This window comes from Ovis aries, chromosome 6 (genome assembly GCF_016772045.2).
Source record: "Ovis aries strain OAR_USU_Benz2616 breed Rambouillet chromosome 6, ARS-UI_Ramb_v3.0, whole genome shotgun sequence".
NCBI classification, from domain to species: Eukaryota; Metazoa; Chordata; class Mammalia; order Artiodactyla; family Bovidae; genus Ovis; species Ovis aries.
The window spans coordinates 115,400,194-115,419,998 of NC_056059.1; the positions used below are offsets into that span (position 1 = coordinate 115,400,194).

Below are 19,805 nucleotides of genomic sequence, written 5' to 3' on the forward strand. Positions count from 1 at the left end.
CTCGATGGATGTAAGTTTGAGTGAACTCTGGAGTTGGTGATGGACAGGGAGGCCTGGCATGCTGTGGTTCATGGGACTGCAAAGAGTCGGACACGACTGAGCAACTGAACTGAACTGATGTACATATAACATTTCCCACAGTAACTGGAGACTATCAATCTCATAAGATACAACATGCCTACAATAAAGTACACCCTCGGGCACACGCTGCTCCGTAGAAAGTAAGCAGGCCACAAGGAGACGCTGCACAGCACAGGGTTAGAGCCAGTATTTTATAATAACTCGTGAAAGTTGCTCAGCCGTGTCTGACACTTTGCAACCCCATGGACTATACATAAGTCCATGGGATTCTCCAGGCCAGAATACTGGAGTGGGTAGCCTCTCCCTTCCCCAGGGGATCTTCACAACCCAGGGATGGAACCCAGATCTCCCGCATTGCAGGCGGATTCTTTACCAGCTGAGCCACCAGGGAAGTCCAAGAATACTGGGGTGGGTAGCCTATCCCTTCTCCCAGCGGATCTTCCCGACCCAAGAATCGAACCCAGGTCTCCTGCATGGCAGGTGGATTCTTTACCAACTGAGCTATCAAGGAAGCCCATGACCTTGAATAACTTTAAATGGAGTATAATCTAGCAAAACATCCAGCCCCACAGTCAGGCACAGGGGAACTCTCTTGGACCACTAACCAAACACCCAACTTGCTGCTTTATGACTTGTTCCAGCACTATATGACTGTTAGCTGGCTCGTGACGATGGATCAAAACCTCTCTCCCTCTTTAAGAAAGGCTTTGGGAAAAACTCAATTCTTCTCTAAAGGTGTCTACTTCTTTAGCAAAGAGTCAAAGTCAAAGACATAGGATGAACTTGAGGAAGACACAGGATGGCCTCCAGGATGAAAGCCTGCGGCAGCGCCTACCGGCCTGGAAGGGGCCTGGTTGCTGGTGCCCACCCGCCGCCCCCAGCAAGGGGCTGGGTTAAGCCTGACTCATTTCTTAGCTCCCCTCTCTCTGGACGTTGAGTAATGCTCTCTCCAGTTATCATCTTACCACTAAGGTCTAGTATTTGGAGCCTGATCAGATGACAGCTCTGTGTTACCTTTGCCCTTCCTGGTCCTCCTGCCAAGAGTCAGGATATATTCCAAGCATTGCAAGCATAAACCATTCTTCCGGAGAGAACTCACCTCTGAATCCTTAGCCTGTAGAACAAGCTATTGACAGGGGAAAGCATTTTGCCTTCCAAGCCCTACTTCCTGATTGTGTGGCCTTGGGAGAGTGACTGGACCCCTCCCCATTCCGTTTCCTAGCATGGACAGGAACTAACGTCTGCCTCTGTGTGACCCAACAAGTCAGGGACTTGGTGAAACAGCTCAGGAGGGGCCTGGCACCCAGCAGAGTGGGATCAGCACTATCATGACGATTTCCTGCACTGCAAGACATACACTTGCTCCCATTTTAATGAATCAGAATATGTCATAAAACTGATGGGTCCATTAAAGAGGCTGCTTTTTTCCCCCTCTCTCTCAAAAAGCTGTTTTCTAACCAACTGTGTATTTTACAATTGATGACATCTTGGACATAAAGTAATAAATCTGTCTCCTGCTACAGAAAAAAGAAAAGAAAAGAAAAGAAAAACAAGTATTACTACCTAGAGAGTGTAAGTCACTACGATGTATTAAACTAATTCTGTTAAATTTTCAAAAAATTATACTCTTCCACCTATCACCTAATGACATAGAGCGTGTGTGTGTGTGCACGCGTGGGGGTGTGTTCAGTCACTCAATCCTGTCCAACTCTGCAACTGCGTGGGCTGTAGCCCGCCAGGCTCCTCTGTCCATGGGATTCTCTAGGCAAGAATACCGGAGTGGGTTGCCACGCCGTCCTCCAGGGGATCTTCCCGACCCAGGGATCCAACCGTGTCTCCTACGTCTCCTACACTGGCAGGTGGGTTCTTTACCATCAGCGCCGTTTTTGTGATGACTTGTTCCAGCCTCTCTTTCCCAGTAGACGGTGAACTCCGCGAGCACAGGACTCACGCTGCCCTCAGGGCCGCACAGGAGACACGCTAGGTACACAGAGAGCGGGGGCCGGATGGAGGGGCGACAATGCCCACTGAGCGTTTAAAGAGCAACGCATAAGGGAATGCAGAACATCACGCGCAGTTCCACAGTCCAAGAGACGGAAATGCCGGAAGACGCTGCCCTCGGGTCCAGTTTCCAGGTACAAATCTATACTCCAGAAGCAGGGTATGGTGGCCTCAGGTATCAAACAATACACACGGTCTGCCGGGGATCACTGTAAATGGAAAACTAAGAACACGAAGGAATTTCCTGGTAGTTACGACTCTGCACGTTCGCTGCCGAGGGACGGGGTTCAATCCCCGGTCGGGGAACTGAGACCCCACAATCCAAGTGGTGTGGCCAAAATAAACTAAAAATAAGGGCATTAGCATTGGAGGAAATGGATCAACTGGACGTCATGGAATTCAAACCCTAGTGCACCAAAGATGATACTGAGAAAGTGAAGATAATTACAGAATGAGAGGAAATACTTGCGCATCATCGATCCGAGAAGGGTGAATGTGCATAAAGAACCCTCGTGACTCAACAACAAAAATATCCGACTTAAAAATGAACCGAGCAACAGGCCGCAGCGGAGTCCAGTCGCAAGGCGCCAGGCAGCTTGCGCGCATGCGCAGCCGGAGTCCGCGGGGTGGCGCCGGGGCAGCGGAGGTCTGCCAGCCGGCGATGCCGGACGGTGTGTTCTCAGGGGCGGCCAGCAGCGCGATGGAGCGGGCCAGGGACCCTTTACACTGGAGACGGACTACAGAACAGCACGTACCAGCGGTGGAAGTCCGAGTCAAAGGTAGAAGGACAGCCTCACTGAGCAACCACGAGTGTCACATGTACCTGGGGCGCTCTCAGCAGCAGCAAGTGCCTGTGCTGGATTTCCAGGCAGAACTGAGACCGGCATTCTTAGCTGAGACACCAAGAGATGGTTAAAGCAGTATTGGAACACCAAGGCTCCATCTACTATTTGAAGCTTCTGCCTCAGCTTGCACTGTTTGTAAGAGAACCTGCGCCATACTTTTATCTGTAGCCTTCCCTTAGGTCTTAAGGATCCTGAAACTTTCCTGTGGACGTTGGATTTGGTGGAAGAGCAATCATGACTGTGGGAAAGAGCAGCAAGACACTGCAGCACGCTGACCACAGGATGAGACGCATCCTGCAAGACGGTCGTATCTTCACTGGCACCTTTAAGGCTTTTGACAAGCACGTGAACTTGATCCTCTGTGACAGTGATGAGCTCAGGAAGGTCAAGCCAAAGAATGCTAAGCAGCCAGAGTGTGAAGAAAAGTAAGTTTTGGGTCTGGTGTTGTTGCGTGGGGAGAACTTGGTTCCCATGACTGTGGAGGGACCACCCCCCACAAAGATACTGGCATTGCTCTGGTACCACTTGCTGGAGCTGCAGGGGGCCCTAGGGTTGGCTGGGCAGCTGGCAGAGGCGTTCCAGCTGGTGTTCCAATTCCCCAGGCTCCTGCTGGATTAGCAGGCCTTGTCTGAAGGGTTGGAGGGCCATCTCAACAGGTAATGACCCCACAGGCAAGAGGCACTGTAGCAGCTGCTGCAGTTGCTGGTACTGCCAGCATTGCTAGAGCTCCAACTCAGTATCCACCAGGACGGGGGACTGCACCTACACCTGCTGGTCGAGCAACCCCACCTCCAGGAATTATGGCTCCTCCACCTGGTATGAGACCACTCATGGGCCCACCAGTTGGGCTTCCTCCGACTCGTGGGACGCCAATAGGCATGCCCCTTCCAGGAATGAGACCCCCTCCACCAGGGATAAGAGGTCCACCTGCCCCAGGAATGTGCCCACCAAGACCCTAGGATACTGTTGATCCTTCTTAGTCACTTTTTGTCCTGCAATGCAGCTTGTGAAATGTGTGAAATGTTTGTGAGCTTTTGTCCTCTCTGCTCCATTAATATTAGCTAATAAGTGCATAGAGCAATTAAACTGTAAAAAAAGAAAAGAAAAGAAATGAACCGAGAGACTCAAGGCACATGTGGACAATGATCAGACCACGTGGAAAAGCAGCACTCTGACCTTCGACCCACAGCAGAGCCCAGGGAGCTGCACAGCAAGGCCCAGACAACTGGCCAGGACTCAGTCAATAACTGATGGCCTACTCGTCGTCCTTCTTCCAACACAGAACCAATCGGAGAAGGCCCCACCTGACCCGTCACCCAGGATGCCCCTTCTTCTGGCAGCCGTGCCCAGCTCCCGCTGGGTCCCCAGCCCCCATCAGGCACCCTGAGCCACCCTCTTCTCCACTAGGAAGCTTGCGCAGTCCTCCACCTGCCTCTGAGTCTCTGCCGAGCACAAGTTCAGCCAGTTCTGAGCAAACAGCCTTTGCTTTCACCTTCCCTGCTTGGTTCCAAAGGGTTTGAACAGACATTTCTACCAAGAAGATACAGAAATGGCCAATTGGAATGTGAAAATATGGGAGCCAGCATGGGGAATCCCACCCATGGCAAAGGTCATGAGGAAGGGGGCCTGGCAAAAGGCAAAGGCTAAGATCAGGCCTCAGGGGTACCCCTGGATTTTCCTGAGCATCTACCCCCAAAACCAGAGTCTGCCTGCTTTATTACGCTATGCTTTCTACTCTTCTGACATAACAGGGGGCTATCCCCGACCACCTTTCTCTGGAAAGAGTTAACTTAGAGCTCCAACTGATCTCCTGCATATGAAAGGAGTGTCTCAGCTCAAATCCCTCTGATGGCTCTCTAACTTGCCTGACAGGTTCCCCTGGACTTTTACAACTTTTGATTGTTTACAGTCCCCACCCCCCCCCCCCCCCGACCACGAGAGGCACGCAGCTTAAAACATCTTAAAGATATAGAGCCTTTTCTAAACAGCTAAGAATTATATTGGTGATGGGTTTTCATTGTTGAGTCAATGACTGCTGCCAGGCCTCCATATTCTTTATCTTTTAGGCACCTGGAGGATATTAATCAATGTAATTGGGATATAGAAAAAGGAATATAGTAGTTTTGATGTTAGCAACACTAGACTTTTGAGTTAATGAACTTTCTCTTTGTTATAAATCACCGTACTCCTCTTTCCTTGTTATAAATTGTTGTGTCCTTGCTATATAAGAATGTAACCTTAATTAGTGCTTTCTGAGAGTGGCGCCAGACTTTGGAAAGAACAACACTTTTAAGGCAAATAAGTTTTCTGGTTGACAGACCCTTATCAGAAAAGGGCCATAAAATGCTAATAGGCCTCCTGGCCAGAAGATGATGTAAATCACCTAAGACTTGTGTAAACAGCTAGGTATGCAGAGAGAAAGCCTGGTCTCGATAAGAGTCAGGGCTGCTGACGCTGCATAACTTTGTATCATCCATTGATCTCTACGTACAACCAAAAGTATAAAAAGCTTTCCCAGACAATAAAGGATGGACCAGTCACTGGAAAGACTGGTTTCCCCCGTGTGGTCTTTTCTCCTTCTTTTCTTTTCTGGCTGAATTCCCATCTGGAGTGCGGAGACTCGCCATGTCTACTTACTTGCCCTGGCTTCTAAGACCCACGTGAGAGGGAGCCCAAGGCAGGGCACCCTCCACTATTCAAGCAGGCGCCGGTGGCCTATGTAGGTGGTGCAAGTTTCTTGTCTTGAAACTTGATTAGCTTTCCACGTAAACCAAGTTATTCAGCCTCTTTTCTCCACTAATTTTCCTACTGCACTATTCTTTCCTAATCTCTCTTTATATTTCCAAATAAATAAGTTTTTTCCTCGCCGACTCCGTCCTGGCTTCGAATTCCCTAGTTCCACCGGGGCTGGACCCTGGCAGTCCACACCGTTGGTTATTAAGGAAATGCAAATCAAAACCACAACCAGATACTGCTTCACAACCTCTAGGATGGTTACAGAAAAAAAAAAAGTAGATAATAACCTGTGCTGGTGAGGATGTGGAAAAACTAGACCCCTCAGCCCTGCTGGGGGGTTGTGTAAAATGCTGGCAACCAGTATGGGATTCGATAAAAAGTTCAACACAGGGTGACCATAAAACCCTGCAATTCTCCTGGGTACAAACCCCCCCAAAAAGCTGAGGACCCATGTACAGACAGACAGTGCTCATGAATGTTGACGGTAACACCACGCCCAACAGCCAAAAGGTGACGCACACCCAACGTCCAGGAAAGGAAGAACGGACACACGAACTGTGGACCAGCTACACAGTGGATCATTCGGCCTCAGAAAGGAAGGGGGTTCTGGGACAGGCCGCAACGTGGGTGAGCTTCAAACACAGGCGAAGGGGACGAGGCCAGACAGAAAGGGTCACACAGCGCGTGACTCCTTTCATACAGAACGTCTGGCAGAGGCAGAAAGCAGCCGAGCGACTGCCAGGCCTGGGCAGGGGTGGCAGGGAGGGCGTGCTGCATGGCTGTGGGGCTTCTAAGGAGGAGACGCTCTGAAACTAGGACAGTGGGACAGCATGAACGCGCTCCACGCCACCAACGGTTCCCTCTCTCGTGGCTCGCCGTGCGTGCGGAGTCGCGTCCCCTCGGACTGTACAGCCTGCCGGGCTCCTCTGTCCTTGGAATTTTCCAGCCAAGGATAATGGAGTGGGTTGCCATTTCTTCCCGACCCAGGGATCCAACCTGCGTCTCCTGCATTGGCAGGCGGATCCCTTACCGCTGCACCACCTGGGAAGCCTTTGTATGTGACACGAATTCTTCTCTCGAGAGAGCCTCCCCACGGTCAGAGTAGTCTCAGAGAACGAAGATGTCAGAATGGGTTTGGGGATGGCGGGAGCCGGGTTTCGTTCGGTATCCAGTCAACCCAGGCACAAAGGTCCTGGGTGAACTTGGGGGCTCCAGGTCTGTGGACACTGCAGCCGCCCTGGGCAGTGGGGAACGGGCCAGCCAGCTGTCCCAGGCACCCCCAACAGCCAGAGCTCTGTTTGTGACCTGGGAAGGGGCTCCATGAAAACCCCTGAGTCAGACTTCATCTCGGAACTTCTGGAGCCCCTCAGACTGGCTGCCAGAGCCTGGGCGTTGGCATCCAGCAGGATGGAGGCTCTCCCCAAGATGAGCTTGGACTTGGTGTTTCTCAGCGGCAGCACCTCACATATGGGGCTGATCATTCTTCCTGGGGCTGGGGGGTGGGTGTCCTGTGCGCTCCAGGGGGTTGACCTGTATGCACCAGGCGTCTGCACCCTGAAATGCCAGAAGCACCCCTGCCCCCAGCTGTGATAAAAACCCCTCTGGAAGTGGCCAGACCTCCCCACCTCAGGGATGAAACCTGCCCCTACCTGCACGACAAAGGGGTGCAGCCCGTGGCACTGGCCCCCCGGCGTGTACAGCTGAGCATACACCACTGCGTGGGTAGCGGTCTTGCCCATGTTGCCAACCCAGAACTTGGCAGCTTCAAAATCGGGGGAATGGATGACGAATTCCTGCACGAGGGAAAAAAATGGACGTTAGAGACCGATGCACACTCGGGTCTTCAACTCTTTGACACATTCAGTCTCTCCTCTGTTCGAAACCTTGGAGGTATGAATAAGAACTGATGGAAGGTTATTTCCTGAGTGGCAAGGGGAGCCTCATTGAAAAAAAAAAGCACATCCTGAGTCTTATGACTTAAAGAAGAACCTTCCTACGGAAGATGACGACCAACACGGCAAAGAGTAGAACACACTAAAGCACTCTGCAAGCTGCCAGCACCCCAGTAGAGTCCACCCGTTCAGCCAGCCTTCCCCAAGCAGACTGGCACCCGTTCAGTGAGGCTTCCCCAAGCACAGATCGGGGCAGGGGGGTCCCCTCCTCAGCTTCACGCCAGCCTAAATCCCCCACCCACTGCCAATTTGCCAAGTTCGGCTCCTACGCCCACCCTGTCTGTCCCCCGACAAGCTCCCCAGGAGTCCAGGAGCACAGGGTGGATGAGCGCAGGGATTAAAGAAGGAACACACAGGAGGGGACCGGTCCCCTGAGGACACGGCCCGGGGCCTGGGGAGGCAGCAAGGGGCAGAGGGTTAAGCAGGGCTGGGGCCTGCCCCCGGGGAGGTCCCACCTGCTTGTGGGTGTCACCCAGCCAGCTGGCTCCCTCGAGCGCACACCACTGCTCTCTCCTCCCCATCAACACACTGCATCTCCTTCTTGTCACTCGACAGAAGGGACATCAGGTAGTGACACTCCCAGACGGGATCGGTCACGCTGGTCCCACCCCATCCCTGCCCCACAGCCCCTGGCATAGCCAATTTTTTCGCGCTGGTGATGGGACTGCGTCTCCCCTCCAGCCTAAGAGTCCCACCGGCATGTTAGATGCCAGCTGTCTTTGGCAGCAGGGTTGAGTACACAGTAGCATGCTCAACAAACACCCTGCGGGAGGCTCGGGGCTCCTAACCTCAGCTGATCTTCATTTAAGGACTAACATCAAGAGGAAGAGAGTCAGAAACAACAGCCTCGAAGGTGACTGAGTTTCGCCCAGGCCCCGAGGCCACGGAGCTACCACCCTCCCTCTGCAGAGTCAGGAAGGGCCTCCCTGTCCCCCAGCCCAGCACTGAGAGCCCAGGGACACCAGGGAGCTGAGCAAAAAGAAGGGCTGAGAGCCAGAAAGACCCGGGTGCATATAAAGCTATCTTGTGGTTTAAACAACAGTCCCTTGAACTGCAAGGAGATCAAGGCAGTCAACCTTAAGGGAAATCAACCCTGAATACTCATTGGAAGGACTGATGCTGAAGCTGAAGCTGAAGCTCCAATACTTTGGCCACCTGATGGGAAGAGCTGACTCGTTGGAAAAGACCCTGATGCTGGGAAAGACGGAAGGCGGGAGGAGAAGGGGACGACAGAGGACAAGATGGTTGGATGGCATCACTGACTCAACGGACATGAGTTTGAGCAAGCTCCGGGAGTTGGTGATGGACAGGGAGGCCGGGCGTGCTGCAGTCCGTGGGGTCACAGAGTCGGACACGACTGAGCCACTGAACATCAAGGATACCAAGAGGCCACACGGCTTGCTCTCAGCCCCTGGGGTGTGGCGGACCCTCGCCTCTGCTGCCAGGCGCCACCAGCAGTCTGCAGGGCGCCCGCTGCGACCTGCGCCCCCACAGCAACCTGCGCCCCCACTGCCCTTGTTCTTCCCGGGGCTTCTCAGGTTCATCCTCTTGAGCCCCCTGCCCACAGTGCCCCCAGCACACACAGCCCACCTGGCCCATGAAGAAACTCACAGGGAGCAGACACACGGGGCAGGGCTTCACCCTGCTGCACGCAACTCGGCCAAACCACACGGACCAGTCGGGGGGAGGGCCGCAGACCCTGGACCCGTGAGGAAGGGGCAGGAGGATGTGACTGTCTGGGAGACATGGGGGTCAAGGAGCGGCAGATGCCACAGGTCCCCCACACGCTCCGCCCTCTCCCCCACGCCCCGCTGCCCTCCACAGCACAGACCAGCCGACACGCCACGCCCCTGTCTGCTCACAGACGGGCCTCCTCTGGAGCATGCGCTCCCTCCCCAAAGACTGCTGGGTCCGACGGACGGGCCTCCTCTAGAGCACCCTCCCCGGGGACTGCCGGGTCCCCATGGCACTAAGAAGCGAGCCTGCACAGAGCAGCCTTCAACGCACAGTGCGGGGAGCGGGGCCAACCACACAGGTGCCACGGAGAGTCCACAGGTGCAGGAGCGGCCCCAGGACCAGAGGGGCTGGGCTGCTGTCCAGAGAGCCTGGGCCCAGACAGGCCGCTAGAGAGGGACGAGGCTCAAGGCGAACCTTCCCTACTGTCTGTCCCATAAAGCACGAGCAGCTGGCACTGCTCACTAATCACACACCAAACAAACCTGGTCAACAGACAGATTTTATAAAAAGACAGCCTGTGCCCTCGCCACTCTCACGCCCTACCCAAGTCCAAACCACAGCGGGCTTCCGGGTGCGACCAGGGTTCACCGCTCACAACCTTTCTCTCCTAAGCTCTACTGATCACAGCGTGACGGATCTCGGCATGCACTGAGGCAGGAGCCAGGTTTTTTGCTCTAATTATGTGACAATACCATGTTTCACATGCTTGAAGCCAGGAGACAGAAGGGCAGGCATCACCTACCTGGGTGCTGGGGTCGTAGTGAGCGGTCGTGCGTATGGCCTTGGTGTTACTCCCATGACTTACTTCAGTCAGAGCAAAACATCCGAAAATCTAGCATGGAACACAGAATGAGGTCAGGTGAAAAGGTCTTCTCTGCACCTTCCTGGAGGGACCCTGCCACCACGCTTCCTTTACGGCCTAGACCACCGAGCAAAGCCCCGAGTCTCCATTTCCTGCCTGACGCCCAGCGGGCTCACTGAGCCAGCCTGCAGAGTGAGACGCCGACTGCAGCTCCCACCCGGGAGGGCAGCTGGCAGGTGGGCTGCTGGGGGCCTCGCTAAGTCAGCAGAGTGGCTAAGAGCAGCTCTCAGGCGGCAGAAGGAAAGGAAGGCGCTTCATCGATAAGAAAAAGCTCAGTTTCTATCGTGCTGGGAATCCAGCACGCCCCAGTTTGGGAAAGAACAGCATGAACTATTTGGTGAGCAGCCCCAGAACATTATGAAAGGGAGGACCAGCCCCCCACTTGGAGACCCTCTGCGGCAGTGTGCCCCCCACACATCTCCAAGAACGCGTAACAGGACGCGAGGTCACCCATGAGCGCCAGCTAACCTCCAAACTGAAGATCTTTGGAAGGTACTTGAAGTGTCGTTCGGAACCAGAGCTGTAAATCGCCGATCCAAAAGTCTGAAAATACAACATCACCATGTAAACAGGTGGAAGCTAAGGCTGCTGCCACCCTGGGACTTTACCCCCACTCCCCACCCCGACACACACACACACACACACACACACACACACACACACACACACACACCCGGCACCACACCAGCCCCCAGCAAGGGCTTCAGCTTCCAAGAGAAAGCAGCACTGGGGTCCATGGCCCAGGGCAGACCCTGGGACTCAGCTGCCTGGCCTTGAGCTCATGGAGTCACGAGGCCTGGGCCCTTGTTACAAGCCGTTTACGCGCGCTGAACAGGACCAGGAGAGGGTCCGTGAACAGCAAGGAGGTGGCAGGTGGGTGGGGGACGAGAGTGTGGGATGGGCAAGGTAAGCCCACCTTTCCTTCAGACAGCACGTGGATGACACCACCTTCCCAAGTTCATCTCCACCCGCATATCAAAGAGGCGGAAACACAGGCCTCACCTTTGGCCCATTTTCCCTCCTTCCCTTCCTTCCATTTATAAAAATCCCAGAGCTGCTATTTCTGTGGAGTTTTAACTGCACTGCGTTATCCAAGGACTGATCTGTGCAAGTCTGCATAAACAGCTGAGAAAAACTGGGCTTCTCACTACAAGTCACAGGGTCTACCTACATGTTTTCATCTCTGCTTTTGTTTTTTCATAAAATTGCTTCTTCCTCTCTCTCTTTTTCTTTCTTTATTTCGGTGCAGCATGCAAACTCTTAGTTGCAGCTTGTGGGAATCTAGTTTCTGACCTGCCATCAAACTCAGGGCCCCATGTGCTGAGAACGCGGAGTCTTAGCCACTGAACCACCAGGGAAGGCCCTCGTCTCTGTTTCCATTTCCTTTCTCGTTTTCTAGAAATCTCTTTAAATGAACATTTCCCAGGTGCATTAAGTCTCGCAAAGCTCTAGAAGCGGGCAAACGCTGCCAACCAGGAAACCACGAAGGGAACTGCCAAGCGTGTCTCAGGTTCAGTGGACAGAGCACTGCTCAGCCCCGGGGCCCAGCGTGAGAGCGGCCCCCTCTCCTCCTCCCTCTCCCGGGGCGACTCACCAGCACGTGCAGGAAGAACTTGGCGGCCAGGGACCAGTCGTACATGCCCAGGCATTCGATCAGCGCCAGGACCCTCGGCAGGCTGCCCAGCATGTCCCCCACGGGGAGGAAGTCGTACTCGAAGACCCTCTTACAGCGCAGGAAGTTCAGCTCCTGGTACTTCTCCACCGAGAGCCGGCTGCCACGGGGATGGGCGAAGAGGGGGTCGTTCTCCAGAGTCGAGAAGATGGCTTTCTGGAAATGCAGCAGGTGGGGAATAGCGGATTTGGAGGCAAAGTACGGAATTTTTCACTAGGCTCTGACTTACATGGTTTCCTCAAGGCCACGGGCTGCCTCTGGTGGGCAGTCTAACTCAGAAACACAGGGACAGAGATGACAGGCCTTCTCAGGGGAGAGCAGAGGGCACCAGGCTTACGAAGCCCAGCCTGTGTCCATTCATTTCAGGCTCCCAAGAGTTCCCCGAGGACCCCCGCCATCTTTCTGCAGATGAACCAGGAGCCCAGCGGAGCCCCCTCCCAAAGTGCCACCGAGGCGCCCAGCAGCCACCAGCCCAGCCTCACCTTGAAGCGCAGCGTGTCTTCACCCTCCCAGAACAGTGCCAGCTCCTTCCAGGGGAATGAAGCGCGGGCGCGGGCCACATGCAGGGGCCCCTGGGGCGGGTCCGGCAGCACGGGGTCATCACTCCTCTCCCCGAGGGGCGCCATCACTCCCGGCCGCCACCTGTACAGACACGCAACCCAAGTGAGTGTGTGTCCTTCTCACGCCATCACCAACGAGGGCAGACGTGCCGCGGGATGTGAAAGACAGACAGACAAGCTCTGATCGCTGTTGGGAGCCAGCGTAAGGAACTCTGCCCATGGCAAAGGTCATGAGGAAGGAAGCTTGGCATACGCAAAGGCGTGATCAAGCCTCAGGAAACCCCCTGTTCCCGAGCATCTCCCCCAAAACTAGAGTACTTTACGGGGAGCTCTCCCCCATAACCATTTCTCTCAGAGGAGTTAACTTGCAGCTCCAGTTAATAAAAATTCCTGGGCGTGACAAGAGTGTTTCAACTTACAACTCTGAAGGTTCTCTGGCCTGCTTGATTAGGCTCGTCCGGCCGCATGTGATTGTTTACAGCCTCCCAACTGTGAGAGGCACGGGATGTTTTAAAACTTGTGTCTTCTGAGTGGGAGGGGAAAGATCCATAGGGCACATGTGAAGACCTGCTTGTGTGTCAGAGGGCTTCCCTGGCGGCTCAGACAAGAAAGAATCCACCTGCATTGCAGGAGACCTGGGTTCGATCCCTGGGCTGGAAAGACCCCCTGGAGAAGGGAATGGATTCGATCCCTGTGTCGGGAAGATGCCCTGGAGGAGGGAACGGCCACCCAGTGCAGTGTTCTGGCCTAGAGAACTCCATGGAGAGAGGTGCCCGGCAGGCGATAGTCCAAGGGATCGCAAAGAGTCAGACACGACTGAGCGACTTTTTCACTTTGTGTGAAAGTGACTGTGCCCTCGACAGACAGCAGCTTATTTCATCCCTTAAACTGTGGGCCAAGTACTACTGTCCCTCTCAAAAGACGTAAGAACCCCAATTCAGAGAAGCTCGCTGTCATTTGCAAGCTCCCGCCACTGAGAATTGGCACAGGAGGGATCTGAACTCCGCAGAACACGAGCCCTGGGCAAGCTCTTTAGCCACCAGTTTAAGACGCTGAGAGGACTCCCTGGTGGCCCACTGGCTAAGACCCTGTGCTCCTGGTCTGAGGGAGATGGGTTCAGTTCCCAGTCAGGGAGCTAGATCCCACATGCCGCAACTAAGACACACAACCAAAACCAAATTAAAACAAAAAGATGCTGAGAAAGAAGCAGAGACTGACTCCAGAGCAAGCAGAAAGGAAGGAGACAAACGCTTAGAGCAAAAAGTGTGGACTAGAAGGCAGAAAATCGACAAAAACAAAAGTTGATTCGTTGAAAAGACTGACAAAATTGACGAACTTTTAGCTTGATTGACCCAGTTAAAAAAAAAAAAAAAAAAAAGAGGGAAAACACAAAGTACTAAGTTGAGGGACCAAAGAGGGACTATTACTACCAACCTTAAAGAAATAAAAAGGATTCTAAGGGAATACTATGAACTGTATCCCAACAAGCTCGATGACTTCCCTGAAACTGACAAGTTCCCAGAAAGACACAATCTACCAAAACTGACTCATGCAGAAACGGAACATGGGATCAGATCCATAAAGAGGAGACTCAGTTAGGAATCAACACCCACAAAGAAAAGCCAGAGGGCTTCCCGTGTGAATTCTACCAAATATTTAAAGAAAAATTAAAATGTATGCACTCTTACAAAAAAAAAAAAAATTGATGAGGAGGGAACACACCTGTAAAGTGCTCCATTAAGGCAGCATTACATTGAAACCAAACCAAAGATATGTCAAGAAAACTGCAGACTAATATCTCTCGTGAATACAAAAGTAAAAATCCTCAATAAATCTTGCAAAGTGAATCCAGCAACATATCAAAAGATTATATATCACAACCATGTGAGATATATCCCAGGAATGTAGGGTTGGACTCAACATTTGAAAATCAATTCATGCAATACACCATACCAACAAAGCAGATGGACAAAAAATACATGATCATATCAAGAAAATAAATGGACAAAAATGATCATATCAACAGATGAAGAAAAGCATGTGACAGAATCGAACACCCTTTCATGATAAAAACTCAACAAACTGGAAATAGTTTGATAAAACTATTGAACCTGATTTAAAAAAAAAACATCTACGAAAACCCTCTATAAAGGACTGAATGCCTTTCCCCTAAAATGAGGAACAAGACAAGGATGTCCACTCGACCACTTCTAGTCAACACTGTACCCCAGGTGCTGCTGCTGCTAAGTCGCTTCAGTCGTGTCCGACTCTGTGTGACCCCATAGACGGCAGCCCACCAGGCTCCCCCGTCCCTGGGATTCTCCAGGCAAGAACACTGGAGGGGGTTGCCATTTCCTTCTCCAATGCATGAAAGTGAAAAGTGAAAGTGAAGTCGTTCAGTCGTGTCCGACTCTTAGCGACCCCATGGACTGTGGCCCACCAGGCTCCTCCGTCCATGGGATTTTCCAGGCAAGAGTGCTGGAGTGGGGTGCCATTGCCTTCTCCGACCAGAGATGCTAGCCAATGCAATTAAGCAAGAAATGATATAAAAGGCATCCAGATTAGAAACCTATCTCTATCTGCAGATGACATGATTTTGTACAGAAATTCCTAAGGAATCCACTAAAAAACTATTAGAATTCATAAATCAGTCTAGCCAGTTTGCAGGGTACAAGATCAGGGAGCAAAACTCAGCTGACTTCTACACACTAATGGTAAACAACTCAAAAATGAAATTAAGAAAACGGTTCTATCTATAACAGCATCAAAAATAATAAAAATACTTGGAAATAAATTCAACAAAAGAAGTGTAAAACTTATACTCAGAAAACTATTAAATATTTTTTATAGGGTTAGTTGATGTATAAATCAAAGCGCCAGCCTGGAAGTCCTCTCTCCCCGCTGTCTCAGAATCCAATTAGTTACCAAGCCCCGCCCTCACTGCACCTCTCTAATACTGAACAAATCCTATCCTTTCTTTTTGAGCCCAAGAAATCTTACAACAACCTCCAGTTATTGAGCAAACACTGAGAGTGGCTGAACAGCTGATTCCCAGGTGCTAGGAACCCCAGCACAGTCAGTACTCTCACCTTCCAGGCGATGAAAGCGAATGTGTGAGCAGACTGTGCATGGCCATAACGACCTCGGTCCAAACTCCAGAATCCTAAGCCGTCAGAGGCCACCTGCAGCCGCCGACATCACTGCGCGACGCTACACACAGGCATCTGAAGTCAGACGCCTGGCGCCAGATCCCAACCACAGAGCTTAGGCGCGGGGCGAGCTCGGCAAAGTCACTGCACCTGCCTGGGGTGCTGACAGCACGGGCAAGGCTGATCCTGCACGGCCAGTAGGCTGTTACCACTCACCGGGACACCCAGAGCAGTTCCAGGCACGGAACGGAACGTCTAGACCATTTGGGGCGGTGGGGGGGCATCTATACCATTTGGGGGGGGCAATAGTCGCTTTCAGATAATTTCAGAAGGGGCCCTAACATGCAGACCCGACCATGCTCCCGCCGCTAGGTGACCGCTGTCCGCTGACCTCAGGGGACAAGTGTCTGAACTCCTCAACACATCTCGCGGGTTTACCCGCCCGGCCGCCGGCCCTCGCAGCCTCTGCGCCCAGCAGTTCCGCAAAAGACGCGATTGCCCCCCACCCAACCCCAACCTTTGCACGCGCCGCCCCCGCGTACCCTCTGGGCAAAGGCGGACTGGACCTTCAGATGTCGCCGGACCCTACAATCGCGGACACCGCAGGGCCCAGCGAACACACCACAGGCTCCCAACTCTGGTCCGGTGGAGATCCGCCCAGATCCCAGAAGCAGAGGAGGGCGCGCGCGTGCGCGCGCAGCCGCAGACAAGCCCTGCGGGCCGCCCCCGGGCCTGACGTCATCGCGGCCCCCGCGGCACCCTGTCACCCAGGAAACGCAGGACGCCTGGGCGAGCCCATGCTGCTGGAAAGTGAAACTGAAAGTCGCTCAGTCCTTTCTGACTCTGCAACCAGGCCAGAATTCTCCAGGCCAGAATACTGGAGTGGGTAGCCTTTCCCTTCTCCAGGGGATTTTCCCAACCCAGGGATGGAACCCAGCTCTCCCGCATTGCAGGAGGATTCTTTAACAGCTGAGCCAGCAGGGAATCCCAAGAATACTGGAGGAGTGGGTAGCCTTTCCCTTCTCCAGGAATTCTCTGGAATTCCGCAGGCCAGAATACTGGAGTGGGTCAGTCAGTCAGTCAGTTCAGTCGCTCAGTCCTGTCTCACTCTTTGTGACCCCGTGGACTGCAGCACACCAGGCCTCCATGTCCATCACCAACTCCTGGAGTTTACTCAAGCTCATGTCCATTGAGTCGGTGATGCCATTCAGCTATCTCATCCTCTGTCATCCCCTTCTCCTCTGCCCCCAATCCCTCCCAGCATCAGGGTCTTTTCAAATGAGTCCACTCTTCCCATCAGGTGGCCAAAGTATTGGAGTTTCAGCTTCAGTATCAGTCCTTCCAATGAACTCCTTGCAGTCCAAGGGACTCTCAAGAGTCTTCTCCAACACCACAGTTCAAAAGCATCGATTCTTTGGCATTCGGCTTTGTTTACAGTCCAACTCTCACATCCATGCATAACCACTGGGAAAACCATAGCCTTGACTAGACAGACCTTTGCTGACAAAGTAATGTCTCTGATTTTGAATATGCTATCTAGGTTGGTCATAACTTTCCTTCCAAGGAGTAAGCATCTTTTAATTTCATGGCTGCAATCAACATTGCAGTGATTTTGGAGCCCCCACTCCCAAATAAAGTCTGCCACTGTTTCCACTGTTTCCCCATCTATTTGCCATGAAGTGATGGGACCAGATGCCATGATCTTCGTTTTCTGAATGTTGAGCTTTAAGCCAACGTTTTCACTCTCCTCTTTCACTTTCATCAAGAGGCTCTTTAAGTCTTCTTCACTTTCTGCCATAAGGGTGGTGTCATCTGCATATCTGAGATTATTGATATTTCTCCCAGCAATCTTGATTCCAGCTTGTGCTTCATCCAGCCTAGCGTTTCTCATGATGTACTCTGCATATAAGTTAAATAAGCAGGGTGACAATATACAGCCTTGACGTACTCCTTTTCCTATTTGGAACCAGTCGTTTCTTCCATGTCCAGTTCTAACTGTTGCTTCTTGACCTGCATCCAGGTTTCTCAAGAGGCAGGTCAGATGGTCTGGTATTTCCATCTCTTTCAGAATTTTCCACAGTTTTTTGTGATCCACACAGTCAAAGGCTTTGGCATAGTCAATAAAGCATAAATAGATGTTTTCTGGAACTCTCTTGCTTTTTCCATGATCCAGCGGATGTTGGCAATTTGATCTCTGGTTCCTCTGCTTTTTCTAAATCCAGCTTGAACATCTGGAAGTTCACAGTTCATGTCCTGTCGAAGGCTGGCTTGGAGAATTTTGAGCATTACTTTACTAGCGTGTGAGATGAGTGCAATTGTGCGGTAGTTTGAGCATTCTTTGGCATTGCCTTTCTTTGGGATTGGAATGAAAACTGACCTTTTCCAGTCCTGTGGCCACTGCTGAGTTTTCCAAATTTGCTGGCATATTGAGTACAGCACTTTCACAGCATCATCTTTTAGGATTTGATATACCTCAAGTGGAATATCCATCACCTCCACTAGCTTTGTTCATAGTGATGCTTTCTAAGGCCCACTTGACTTCACATTCCAGGATGTCTGGCTCTAGATGAGTGATCACACCATTGTGATCATTTAGGTCATGAAGATCTTTTTGTACAGTTCTTCCGTGTATTCTCGCCACCTCTTGTTAATATCTTCTGCTTCTGTTAGGTCCATACCGCTTCTGTCCTTTATTGAACCTGCCTTTGCATGAAATGTTCCCTTGGTATCTCTAATTTTCTTGAAGAGATCTCTAGTCTTTCCCATTCTGTTGTTTTCCTCTATTTCTTTGCATTGGCCACTGAGGAAGGCTTTCTTATCTCTCCTTGCTCTTCTTTGGAACTCTGCATTCAGATGCGTATATCTTTCCTTTTCTCCTTTGCTTTTCGCTTCTCTTCACAGCTCAGACAGTCATTTTGCTTTTTGCATTCCTTTTTTTTGGGGATCGTCTTGATCCCTGTCTCCCGTACATTGTCATGAACCTCCATCCATTGTTCATCAGACACTCTGTCTATCAGGTCTAGTCCCTTAAATCTATTTCTCACTTCCACTGTATAATCATAAGGGATTTGATTTAGGTCATACCTGAATGGTCTAGTGGTTTTCCCTACTTTCTCCAATTTAAGTCTGAATTTGGCAAAAAGGAGTTCATGACTAATACCCACTGGTGGAGTGGGTACCCTCTCCTATCTCCAGGGGATCTTCCCAACCCAGGGATTGAACCCAGCTCTCCCGCATTGCAGGCAGATTCTTTACCAGCTGAGCCACAAGGGAAGCCCAAGCATACTGGACTGGGTAGCCTTTCCCTTCTCCAGGGAATCTTCCCAACCCAGGGATGCAGTCCATCTCTCCCAAGTTGCAGGCTTTACCAGCTGAGCCACAAGGGAAGCCCCAAATCGGAGCCTTCCTGGGACCCTCCGCAGTGGATCTTCCTGCATCAGAATCCCTGGGATCCTGTCCCCTTCCTGATTTACGACACTGTTTGACCTGCATTTGGCAGGGAATGTGCTTTGGATGTCTCTTGGTGGGACTCAGTGGACTTGGAGACTTTTCTGGGTGGTGGTGAGGTAGGGAGAGAGGATGGTCTCACACAATTCTTGGGGTTGTTTTGAAGGGACCTGGTGAGGGAGAGATGCAATACTGACATGGAGGAGCTACTTGGGGGAAGAGAGAGGGGCTTCTGTTTTGTCCAGGTTTTGTTAGCTGCTTCCTGGTAAAGCTGCCAGGGAACTGTGTGATCAGTGGAGCAGAGTGCGAGCTCTTCTGGTAGCTCAGCTGACCATAGTCTGCCAGGCCTCTGCAAGGGCTCTGGTGTCAGTCCCCCACCCTGGTTCCTTCTGACCTCTGTCCCCCTCCACCCCGTTGGGCACACCTGTCCCCTGCTCCTTTTTGAGTCCTTGCTTTGTTGGCTGTTGTTGGTTCCTGCCGCTATTTGGACACGTTAACCCTGAAGTCTCCTCGCAAACTCTGGCCGCTTGTCCCTCTGCATCCCCTTGCTGCTTTGCCTCCCATCCACTTCCCTCACTGGCTCAGGATCCGCAAAAGGGTTGCAGGGAAGGAGTTACCAAGTCACTGGGTTGGGATGGACCATAATGACTTGGTACCAAGTATGGTCCTGTTACAGCTTCCCTGGTGGCTCAGACGGTGAAGAATCTGCCTGCCATGTGGGAGATCTGGGCTTATTCCCTGTGTCCAGACCGTCCCTGGAGGA

General features: G+C 52.1%; 2 protein-coding genes and 1 pseudogene across 2 annotated transcripts in view; 2 read left to right on the plus strand and 1 right to left on the minus strand.

Moving 5' to 3' along the window:
• Positions 1-16,277, minus strand: part of ACOX3 (acyl-CoA oxidase 3, pristanoyl) — a 50,061-nt gene extending 33,784 nt beyond the window's left edge. Inside the window, 6 exon segments of the mRNA XM_027971266.3 lie at positions 7,313-7,456; positions 10,095-10,184; positions 10,683-10,757; positions 11,809-12,042; positions 12,369-12,528; positions 16,138-16,277. Of these exon segments, the coding sequence (XP_027827067.2) occupies positions 7,313-7,456; positions 10,095-10,184; positions 10,683-10,757; positions 11,809-12,042; positions 12,369-12,512 (687 nt within the window). The 5' untranslated portion in view covers positions 12,513-12,528; positions 16,138-16,277.
• On the plus strand, positions 2,783-2,998 carry LOC114115356 (SNRPN upstream reading frame protein-like). The gene has a single exon (XM_042251686.1). It carries the CDS (start codon positions 2,783-2,785, stop codon positions 2,996-2,998), a length of 216 nt encoding a protein of 71 aa, XP_042107620.1.
• Positions 2,993-6,642, plus strand: LOC132660029 (small nuclear ribonucleoprotein-associated protein N-like; annotated as a pseudogene).
• Positions 16,278-19,805: the final 3,528 nt, after the last annotated feature.